Source organism: Fringilla coelebs, assembly GCF_963513975.1.
Source record: "Fringilla coelebs genome assembly, chromosome: 1".
Classification (NCBI taxonomy): Eukaryota; Metazoa; Chordata; class Aves; order Passeriformes; family Fringillidae; genus Fringilla; species Fringilla coelebs.
In genome coordinates, this window is record NC_140028.1 from 150,627,803 (window position 1) to 150,639,843 (window position 12,041).

Genomic DNA, 12,041 nt, shown 5'->3' on the forward strand with positions numbered 1-12,041 from the left:
TCCGATAGAAACCGCCCACTTTGCTGGAACTCCCTGCAGGAATCCATCCTGCCTGGGCCCACAAGCCAGAATTTCACAGAGTCATAGAATCATTGAATTATCTGGGAAGGAATAGACCAAAAAGATCATCATCATCTTCCAACCCCCTTGCCATGGGCGGGGACACCTTCCACTGTCCCAGGTTGTTCCAAGCCCTGTCCAACCTGGCCTTGGACACTTCCAGGGATCCAGGGGCAGCCACAGCTTCCCTGGACACCCTGTGCCAGGGCCTCCCCACTCTCACAGGGAGCAATTCCTTCCCAATATCCCACCTAACCCTGCTCTCTCTTAGTTTGAAGCCATTCCCCCTGTTGCTGTCACTCCAGGCCCTTCTCCAAATTCCCTCTCCAGCACTCCTGGAGCCCCTTTAGGGCTCTGAGGTCACCCCAGACCTTTCTCTTCTTCAGGTGAACACCCCCAGTTCTCCCAGCCTGGCTCCAGAGAAGGTGTTCCAGCCCTTGGAGCATCTCCATGATGTCCTCTGGACCAGCTCCATCAGATCCATGTCTGTCTTGCACTGAGGACTCCAGAGCAGGACAGGGCAGCCCCAGGTGGGATCTCATGAAGACAGAGTAGAGGGGCAGAATCACCTCCCTCGACCTGCTGACCTGAATTTTCCCGTGCCCTCATTTGTTACCAGGATTCTCTGTTCATTCCTCAGGTTCAAGAGCAGGGAGCTGTTCCCTTTTGCCTGCTCAGATCCTCTGTGAATTCCCCAGCTCGCTGCAGCCATGGCTCTGCCAACTGCTCAGCTTTTCCTTCCTGGCACTGCTCTTGCTGTTATTATCACTCTGCTCTGGAGCCTCAGCTGCAGATTCACTGCTTTAACACCAGAACAAAGCACTGTATCAATTAGTTTGACCTCCCAGCTCACAGGGGCCACTACATTTCACCCAGCTCCCTTCAAGCTGTGCCTTGAATTCTTTATTTTTAAAGCAGTGGCAGCTGTATGGATTTATCCATTCCCGACATGGCTTTGTGTGGAGTCAGCGTGGTTTCCATATGATTTAATGGTTCAGGACCAGCAGCGCATACAAATGGAGCTGCACTTGTTCCAGGGCCAATTTGGGTCTCGGAGCGATGCAGAGCTCAGCTGGTTCTGCTTGGAGCCAGCTCCAGCCTCTCTGTGCCACATGTCACACCCCTGGAGCAGAAGTTTGGGACAGCAGTGACAAGGTGTCCCACCAGCACTACGTGAAGTCATTTCTGGCTCAGCACAGCAAAGTGATGAATCTCTGCTGCTCTGCAGAGCTGCTTTGATGGTCCCCAGCACAGGCAGGGTCCCGAATCTCTGCCTATATTTGCATCGCAGCTAATTAACAATCCCTCCTGCGAGCTGCAGAAGCTGTCTGAGCTAAAGCTAACAAGCTCTGAAGCACCTGAGCTGACTCAGATTCAAGCGTTTCAAGCTGCATAACAGAGTGTTCTCAGATGGTGCTGGGTGAGAATATCGAGCTGGATTTACACGTCTTTAATAATGCAACGGCAAAAAGGTAAATTAAGCTTTAGGGGGAAAAAGAAAGGGAAAAATCTAGGGGAGAGGAATCATAGTGCCATGTTCCCCTCAAAAAGGTATTAATTAAATATTAGTTCCAATCGGAGTGATCCTGGGGATATCACAACCTCTTACAGGGTTGTGTGCTTGCCTCCAGCAATACACATGAATTTTCTTTTTCTACTTGCTCAGTACCATTTTTTACTTCTAATCTCTGCCTTGGTGTCACTTCTGAACAAGAGCAGGCTTTTAGGCAAAATTGCCTTATCCCTTTTCCCGACAGCAGACCGATAGAAGTTGTCAAAGTCCCTACCAAAAGCTCTCCGTTGTCACCCACTCCGAGAGCTCAGGATTTAATAGGAGAGACAAGAGGCACAGGGAGACAGATGGGAGGTGGCAAGAACACAGTCACACAAACAGTCTAATTTTATTGGGAAGGGTAAAAACTCCCTTGTGCTGCTGTTCTGCAGCGTGTCCCACTTACTGGCTTTCCACATAAGACTCCACATGCAGAACCAGACATGGCATCATTAACCTCCACAATCTCCCAAATTCACTGGTTAATTATACACTGCAGAAACGAACCTCTTGTTTTTGACCTAGTTTGAGTGTTACTGAGTGGGTAAATCATGTCTGATATGAGGTAATACACTTCTGCCTTTGCATAAAGAATAGTTTTGAGTGCTAGCAAGACATCAGGGTGGGAGTTTTTTTCATAATTCTGAATTATAATTATATACCCTGAAGTAAATGAAAAAAAAAATCACTTTGGGGTTGGGATCAGGCCAAGTGTGATCTTGAGACATTCCCAAGACACCAACCCACACATTAGGCATTTATTAGTTAAGGAGATGTAAAATCATCAACCCCTTCATCTACACACAGTAGAATATTTTAAAAATTGTATTATTTTTGTAAAATTATTTGGGGAGAACTCATACTAATGCAGGCAGGGGTGCAAATAAGCATATAGGTAGACAGGAAGGTTGTGGAGGCAGAGATCACCCTGCAGCAGCTTGGATGAAATGTGGGTTTCAAGGCCTGAGGAAGCCACAAGCACAGGAATATTCCCTGCCCCATTAAGCAATTCACACATAATGGATTAATGAGTTGCTGATATTTCTGTCACGCTGGGGCAGTCATTAACAAATTCTGTTTACTGCCTGGATAGCAGATGGGGCCACCTACTCATGCCAGGGATGGAAACACTCCTAAAGCTTCAGGGCAGCATGGGGGGGATGCTCAGTAATCCTTCAGGAAGTGTGTTAGTGGTTCAGGTATTAAGTGGGTTCACAGGAAATCCCAGGGGAAAGGGAAGCCTGAGTGAAGAGAACCACAGGCAGCCTTGGGATGTCTGAGGTTACAGATACCCCTGTACCCTGTCCAAGTGTGTCCCCACATCAATGCTCCTTCCCAGAAAAAGTCCTGGGATAAAAGCTTTCCTTGAGATGTGCTATTTCCTCCCCTTTGGCTCTCTAAACTCAAATGCTGACCTGGAGATTTTTTAATGAAGCCCCATTTTGCTGTTCCCATTTGTTCAACAGATAAACTGCCTACCAGCCTTTCACTTTTAATTTCAAGTGTGCTCAGCACTGAGGCTTGGCATAATTAAAGCCCCTTTTCAGTTATTCTGGACTGCAATATTTACTTTTTGTAACAAATACCAAAGAAATGGCTTTGCATGACTGACTGACTGACTGAAGGAAACACTCCAGGTGCTTGTCTGTTCTTCAGTAACAAGTTTTTTTAATTAAAATGTAGAGTTTTCCCGCTCTTTTTTTATCTTTCAATGCTCAAAGCCTCAGTGACCCCCGTGAACAGCTCTGAGTTAGTTTTTCTCCTGGTGTCAACACTTTGCATCCCCCTCCTGGAGCAGAATCTGCATGGAACAGTGAAGAGTGAGATTTTCAACAAGAAGCCATGAATTTGTCTCACCAAAGTATTCTGAGCACCAGCCCCGAACCCAAATGACCCAGATAATTAAAAGCTTTGTTGGAAATTCCTTCTCCTCCTTAAGTAATAAACTAGGTAGGAAAATACTCAGCACCAAGGAGTAGAGCAGAGGTTTTTCAGGCACTAGGCCCTCTACCAACAACTTGTTCCTTAGAAAAAAACTTCATTTCTCATTTCAGTCTCAGGTTCCATGCATGGAATTTGCAAAAAAAAGATAAGGAAAAGCCTCTACAAATACCTAAACAAAAGCTGCTTAGTCCAAGCTTTCATGGCCACATGGAGACTAATAGTTATTAAGGCAAAGTCTGTGCCCCAGTTCAAGCAGTTTTACCCCAAAGTGCCTGCAGGCTCTGTACCTTTGCAGCCTCCTACTTTTCAACCTTCCAGACCAAGAGGGCTCTGTCTCAGGAAGAATGCAGCTTCCAGCCAAGATTTGCAAATGTGCATTCTTAAGCATGAACTGTACCACCAAGAAATCCCTAAAGTCAATTTGAGACAGGATAAAGTTGGATCCGTGGATCTCGGTGTGCACAAAAGTTTTGTCTTAGACTGGAAAATAAATAATCAGGAAAATTTAAGGAGGGTGTTTTACAAACTTATGGCTTATCAAAAATTAGAACGACACAGAAGCAATTATTCATAACTGTGCTGAGTGTGATGCCCCTCACACAGCCTGCACCCAGAGCCACTGCCGTCAAAGGGCACTTTGTCACTGCTTTCAATGGACAAGGATGTGATCAGAGGAGCATCTGCAGCAGCTCCCAGAGAGGAACACGAGGGGGAAAAAAAAAAATCTTCATTTGTAACTCAGTGTTTCATCTTTCAAAAGATCAGCTTCAGATGTGCTTTGGAAACTCTTCTTTTGGGTATCTCTTTCTTTCACCAAGCTGCATATTTATCAGCTCTGTCCTAGACATGATCTTAGGAGCTTATCTCCCAAGTGATCAGAACTTCTTTCCAATTTGCTTTTTTATTAAAATACTCAGGGCTTAAAATCAGCTTTTTTTTGTATTGCTCACAATATTTGCTATTTTCATCACGAGCAAGCAGCACATTTCCATGCATTTTTCGAGACTTTCTGCTTATTTATTTGCTCATCTGCCTCTAGCAAGTTCATTCATGAGGACAGAAAAGCAAGAAACTGCAGGTGAAAGGGAATCAATAATCTATTTGAAGATTAAAGAAATCAAGGAGATGTGGTTTCAAATTTTAATTCTGGCAAGGGATTCCTGCAGCCCCCTGCAACTCAGTAGCTTTGTTTCTCAGCTACTATGGAAAAGTGAGGCAAATAACCCCCTTCTACTTTAGGAGAGCATTTCACAGCCAAATAATTGAGGGCCAGACTTGCTCCTTTTTTTATTTTTCCACTTTTCTTTTTTTTCATTTTTTGACAGCTTACCCTGCAAGTGTCCCCCCAAGGACCAGCAAACCAGCGTGACAACTCCAGTGACAGGATTCCTTAGGGACCACTTGCACAATCATGTAGTATTAGACCTAATAAAGAATGACAGAATCTGGCTGTTAAAACTTCAAGAGATCCTCAAACACTATCGTGACAGCAACCATTAAACTATAGATAAATTACATCTAAAACAATCCCACTTTGCTGCATTCCCAACTGCTAAAACATCCTGTGATTTCAGCATTGCTACTTTATTCTCAGCAGGGCTTTTTTTTTTTCCATCTAAAACCTCTGAATTTCTCCTCAGACAAGGACATAATTGCAGATACTGCTGCCAAGTAAAATTACTGCAGAGTTCTGGTTTGTACAACTTTTGGGAAACATTAGAAATAATTTGTTTTTTGAGTGCTGAGGACTAAATGTCCTTCCTGCTTAGAAAGAAACAAAACTTTCTGGAGTTACTACATTACACTACAGGTACTGTTGCAAGAGGATTTATATAAATTAAATTAATAAACCAAAGTGGTTTAAGCTTCTGGATATCCTTGGTGTGAAGTAATTTTGCCTGAAGGATGTGTTAGGCTGAGGATTTACAGTTTTAACACTTCCTAAACACTTTGACGCTTCAATTTCTCGTTGCCACTTCCACACTCCAGCACGGTCCAACATCCGCAACGCAGAATAAATAACCCATGGCCTGCTGCAATCATTAAAATGTATTTGGTTTAAATTTTTTGGAGTTTTTAAGACTGAGGCTGAACAAGAGGCAGGATGACCCCAGTCCGGCAGCAGCCACGTTCTCATCCTGAGGGGGAATCAGGAATTCATTGCAGCCATCATTTTCCATCCATAATCTTCTGAGGGCTTATTTATACTTGCAAAAATATTTTTATTTCATGGAGAGTTGTCTTAGACACGTCAAATTAAATAGGGTGAAGGAACTGGGGGGGTCCCTCAGCAAAACCATAAGGGTGAGGGGTCAGGGCAGTGAGATTCCCCCACCATGGGAGGTTATTTATTCTGTAAAGGTTATTTATTCTGTTACTTATTCACTGTATTCTGCAAAGGTTATTTGTGATGCTATTTATTCTCGTTATGCATTCTGCAGCCCCTTCCTCCTCCCCGAGCCCCGTTCAAAGAGGTGGGCAAGCAAATTCCCACTCCCATTCGTACAGAGGGGAAAACACCAGAGGGAATCGAGCCGCTGTTTCCAGGATTCAAACTCACAGCCCACCACTTACAGGCAATTACACTTCCCATAGGGGAAAAACATGAGTTAAGAGTTGGATTTTAAAATTTTTTTAACATTCATCGTTTTAAACGCAGCAGCGGGGAAGCTCGGTCACGCCATGCCTAGCAGGGAGCGAAGCCCCCTTCCCCTCACGGCCAGTCTCTTTCCCGCCCACCGCGGCAAAGCACGAGTTAAGAGCTGGATTTATTTTTCACACTATTATTATCATTATTATTATTATTATTATTATTTAAACATTGATAATTTCAAACGCGACACCGAGGAGGTCGCTCACGCCTTCCCTCACGGCGCCGCCCCCCGGGCCCCTCACGCAGAGGGCGGGAAAGCGCGGCGGGCAGGGCGGGCAGGGGGCGTGGCCTGGCGCGGCCATTGAGGCCGGGCGGGTAATGGCGGCCGGGGGCGGCGGCGCCGCCTGGCGGCGGGGCGGGGGGGCAGCGGGGGCTGAGGGGGCCGCGCCGTGAGGGGACAAAGCGCCGGAGCCGCCAGGTAAAACCCCGGGAGAAGGGAGCGATGGGCCGGGCTGCGAAGCGGCTGGGAGGAGGGGATGGGCCGCGCTGACGGCGCCGAGCTTGGCTGCGTGTTCGCGGCAGGAGCCGCTTCCCCCTCAGAGCGAGTTTCCCCCGCCGCCGGGGTCGGGGCTGAGGCGGAGCCGCCCCGCTGTAATTGAAGCCCTGGGTGAGGAGGGAGGGACGGAGGGAGGGAGGGACCGACCGCGGGGGCTCCTTCTGTGCTTTGTGTCCAGGTGGCGAGGCCGAGGGGCGGCCATGGGGGTGCAGGACCGGCCCCAGTGCTTCTTCGAGATAGAGATCAACAGGGAGCCAGGTAAGGCTGTGTTCGGGGCTTTTAAATCACTGTTTTGCCTGCATAATGGGCCCAGCAGCGAGTTTGGCCATTGATGCGTTATTTCTGAGTTACTTTGTAATAACTTCGGCTGTTTTCTGGGGTGCTGGATGCTCCTCGTTGCCCTTTGAGATCGATTTTTATTTGCACACGTGAATATAAAGGTTCGGCAGGACTGATAAACGCTGTTCTGAAGGTAAAAAAGCCGTCTGGTGATGTATTTATGCCTTTTCTATTACATCTTTGTTATGACACTTCTGTAAACTGTGGAAAAGCAGGGCAGGCTGTTGGGGTACTGGATATTTACTCCTATAAGTATTTTTAATGATGCAGTAATTAGAACTGTGAATGAACTTAGGAGGTCATCTGGGCTAAATCTTTCCTTGTCCTGCTCAAAATGCGTCTTCTGAATGTAAAGGAAGAACTGGGCATTCAATCACAGAAGCACAGAACACCTCACCAGCTGGCCTGTTAAAAAAAAATCCAATAATTAAAATAAATCTATCTTTTAACTCATAGTTTCCCTATACAAGTGTAATGCCCAGAAGCAGTAGGCAGTGAGTTTTAATGCTGAACAGCAGCTTGGTTCCCTCTTGTGTTTTCCCCCTCTCTGTAAAGATGGGAGTGGAGATTTTCTCACCCATCTCTTTGAACGAGCATTTATCAATGCGTATTAGTTGTCTCACACGTACTCCGTGCTTTATCTTGCTGCCGCTTGTCTCTAGAAAAATGAATGTATGTGATGGCTTCATTAGGCTTTCACTTTCATTTTCTGCTTCAATGTTTCTCTGAAAATCTTTGAATTAAGGGCTTATATCTCAGAGATTCCAAATTTCAGCCTCATTCAGTTGCAACTGAAACCCTTTTTAGCGTTTTATTTTCACCATAGTTTCAGAAGAGAGGTTCTGTTCTAGCTTCAGAGACCTGATAGGGCATATCTATAAATCTGTTGCTGTTGTAACTCCTCTCTGAGTTATTTTGATTGGCACTGTGGTTTCTGAATGCTTCCAGTGAGGAGATAAGTGATGATGTAAATGTAGTTTTAACGTGTTCCGTTGCTTTAATTTCAGGTGAAATCTACTATGGAATGAGACAACTAAAACTGTTTCAGGTCGGGTGGGTTTCCACTTAAGAATGGTAGTTTGATGGGATTGATTTAGAGCAAAGACAATTCATTCTCAATCTCATTTGCTGTTAATCTTTTTAGGTTTAGTGTGGGTTTGTTTGGTTTTTTTTGTTCTGACTCCATCTGAAGGATCTCTCCCTGTGCTGTTCTCTCTGCTCTCCCTGCACAGGTTGCTGCTCTCATTTCATAATCTCTCCTCCTGCCTCGTCCCCTCCTCAGCCTTGAGCTGTTCATCTCCAGTGAAAGTGGATTACCTCGTTTTCCCCCAAACCTATTTGGGTTTGGTGGCTGATAGAGCTGTCAGGGAGGAATTGCAGTGTTGGTGTTCTTGGTGGTGCAGAGCTTGGGTTACCTGGAGCAGACCCAGGGCTTTGGCTCTGTTTGTGTCTGTCTGCATTTATTTTCTTTTGGAAGTAACAGGAATCTCCCAGCTGCACATCAAACGTGGAGCCCTGCTGGTTTCATTACACCTGACTCATGGCTTGGATTTTTGCAGGAAAAATGCCAGTTTGTAAAATTGGTGTTGGGACTTGTGTGCTGTCTGGTCATGCTGCTTTATTCTGGTGCCCGTTTATTAATTCACCATGCAACTCTAGCTCAGGATTTAAGGATATATTTAAAAAGCTTAAACGTTGCTCTCTTAGCTCTAAGATGACCTTCAAAAGCTGAATCAAGTGGTAAATCAGTGTTTCCAGATGACACCAAGCACTAACTCTGAGAGATGTGCTCTCCTGCTGGCACTAGTGAGGTATTCATTTTAACTTTTAAGCTGCCAGCAGATTTCCAAATGAACATTTTGCTTATTTTGACTTCAATAAATAAGCTGATAGGCTTATTGCATTTTAGGAGAAGTGGGGAGCAGAACAGCCCTGCATTTTGTTGCTAGCCAAGAAAAGTGTGCACTGAAAAGCTGAACCAACATCTCCATAAAATGCAGAGGGAAGGGGACATGCCTCTTGCAGCATTGGAAGCATCTTTTTGCCTGCAGAACACAAAACTGTCTCCTTTTTTACACTGTAGGTTGCTGCCAGTCCAAAAACATTCCCCCCACACAGCTGCCAAATCTTGGCTCTGCCCTTCCAGGCTTTGCTTGCCCAGGGTGTGCCAGGATACCTGTAGCAATTAAAAGTCAGGTCAGTTTTACTCTAATAAGATCCCTTGGAGAATGCAGGAGCGAAGCTCTGTTTTGGCTGTGCTTCCAGAAGCTTTATTACAGCTTTTGTGTCCTTATTTTATTACAGCTACAGAATCTTGGAATAAAACTCAGTGCCAGCTTGTACTTGCCTCTTGCAGTGGGGCAAACTTTGTTGGCTTGGTGGTTTTTAGAGCTAAATTTAGTCTGCTTTTAAATAAGTTGCCTGTTCAGCATTTTTTTAATGAATGCAGGTTGTGGCTCATAATTTTTAAAGGGCAAATGGAAAACAAATCAGGAAGAAGCATTTCTTTTGAAACTGACACAAACAGTGCTTCTCCTTTATTTTGGGCCCCCCACCGGTGGATTTGGGCACATTGAGTGTGCACACAGGATTAGACTGCTTACAGTATTCCAAGAATTTTGGGATGGAAGCAGATGCCTGTTTAAATAATTCTGTCTTTACTCTGTGAGACAAAATCTGTGTGAAGCTGCAGCCTTTCAGGTACCATGGTAGTTGGAACAGATGTCCCACTAGGATGTCACAGATGCAGTCTGCTGCTCTAGCAGCTCCTGTGACCATCCAAGATCTTTTTCCCACATCTCACCCCACCCCCTGGCTGATTTCATCCCTCATGAAGTTTGGTAAATTTCCTCAGTTTTGCTTTGTTTCATTCGTATTCATAGAGTAATTTATCTTTTTTTTTTTTTTCTCCTGACTTCTGTTACTGTTTGACCCCTGGCTCATTGATTTGTTCCACTTCAGTTTCTTTCATTGCTGGGATGTGTCACTTCCCAGAACAGTCAGTTTGGTCTTTCCTTACTTCTCTCTTTCTTGTCCCTTTAGCTTGAAGTTTTGGTGTATTTTGGGATTTCAGCTGCTATGAATTTATGTGAAAGGAGCAACCTTGCAATAGTCATTCTCTTGTACCTCCAGTAATAGACCCAGTGATGCCTAGTGGGGTTTTTGTTAAATTCCTAAAGACAGAAACTGTTCTCAACTAGCTCCATGTTAACTTTTAGTCTTTAGAAGGAAAAAAGTTGTATATTTGCAGAAAATAGAACCCAGAACTTTGGCTGTCCATGAACCCATGGGCAACCACTGTGTGTGGGACAGCAGGAGCCAAGGGGGATCCCATATGGAGAAAACCCTTCTGAGGGGTGGGAAATGGAGATTTGAAAGGAATTGAGTAAATAAAAAATTTATTCAGAATAATCATGTGCAGTTGTTGTCAGGGCAGGATGAAATACCCTGAAGTCTCACCTTGAGGTCTGGAACAAGTTGGATCAGTAAATAAATGAAACTGATCAGCTCTTCTGCCAGGAGAAGGCCAAGTGCTGCCTCTCACTTCCATATCCCTGGGAAACTGAACCCAGGGAACGTTTGATGTTTGCAGGACTGAAATAAGTTTGGTTTTGTGGTGAATGGAGGGAACTTCAGGTGGTATTTGTGAAGAATGGGCTTAGAGAGCCAGGGAGAGAAGTTTGTGGAGGTTTTCCTTGCAAAGAGTGCAGGTGGGGCCCGGAGGTATTAACAAAGTGTTAATGTGTCAGGGCTGCAGATCCCTGCTCAGGGCAACTGGGGCATCCATTCTTGAAACTCATATTTTAAATAAAATCTGTTCTTGTTCCACACTGTGGTTTTAGTTCCTTGAAAACTGTAGCCATTTCTATTTTGAAGCAGTTTTTTTTAAATTCATATGCCTTAGCATTGACAGATTTAGGGATAAACAAATTAATAAAATTCAAATAGGGACCTTCTAGTGAGCTGTTATTTAAACTTGTATGCAAATCTGTCTGAGCCTTTGGGCCCTTGGCAGCCATCCTGGGCTGTGCATCATTGTCTCACTGGTTGTAATCCCTGCTTTCTTCTTCAGCAGGATATTCCTGCTGATAGGCTGGGAAAAATACCTCTTGTTTGGTTTACTCTTAAGAAATTGAGAAGATAAAATCCAGTAGATACAGTTTTGAAAAACCAGGTTTGTTTTGGGAGCGTGTAGCTGAACTGGATACCTCTGTGGTTCAAACATAATAAAATGTAGCAAAACACTTCACATTACTTAGAAAATAACTTGAAACAATGTGTGTTTGGCTCCAAAGGTTTTTTTCCAAAAGGTTAAGCAGCTAAATTAGAGGATTTACCTTTGAAACAATAAATATTTGAAGTCAATGATTATTTTAATAAACTTTGTTAGCAGGAGCCTTTATTTCAGTATAGCACGGATATTCCTACCCTGAGTTTCTGCCACTTAATTTGAATCAAGTACCAGCTCTTCCTCAGCTGGAAAATTGTTAAGGAGTTCAAAAACAAACGAAAAAAAATTTCATCTTTTAGTTTGAAGACAGAGTTCTGAAATTTGATTTTTTTTTTTTTTTTGGTCATTTTGCCTTCTGGTTTCTCTAATTGGTACAGCTCATTAGCTGCAGAGAGTACTTCATCAAATTTCCAAACAGCTTAGATTTTATATAGGCATCACTTATATAATGCATCACTTAAATGGTGTTCGTATTGCTTTCACCACTTACTCTGATTCTTTAAAAAATAAGTTCAAAGCCTGTTTACAAATAATACTTTATCAAATTATTGTTTCATAAATAATAGGCAAATGCAATCCCAGGAGTTTTTATTTTAGCCTGGAGTTGAGGTGTCTGTGCAGGCTCCTTTCTTGGTTAAAGCCAGCTGAGGACTCTGGGTAGGTTTGTGAGCAGCTTTTGCCTAGTTGGTTGACTTCTTAGTGATTTTTGTTTGTTTATTTTAATTTACTGTTCAAATATTATGGTTAGTCACTGAGAGCTTGTTCC

The 12,041-nt window shown here is 44.0% G+C and overlaps 1 protein-coding gene across 5 annotated transcripts in view; it reads left to right on the forward strand.

Moving 5' to 3' along the window:
- The first annotated feature begins 6,885 nt into the window (after positions 1-6,885).
- NKTR (natural killer cell triggering receptor) overlaps positions 6,886-12,041 on the forward strand; it is a 37,807-nt gene continuing 32,651 nt past the window's right edge. For all 5 annotated transcript variants that reach the window (XM_084216116.1, XM_084216118.1, XM_084216117.1 and 2 more), the window contains exon 1: positions 6,886-6,963. In XM_084216116.1, coding sequence (XP_084072242.1) covers positions 6,906-6,963 — 58 coding nt within the window. In that variant the 5' untranslated portion in view covers positions 6,886-6,905. The remainder of the gene's footprint in view (positions 6,964-12,041) is intronic.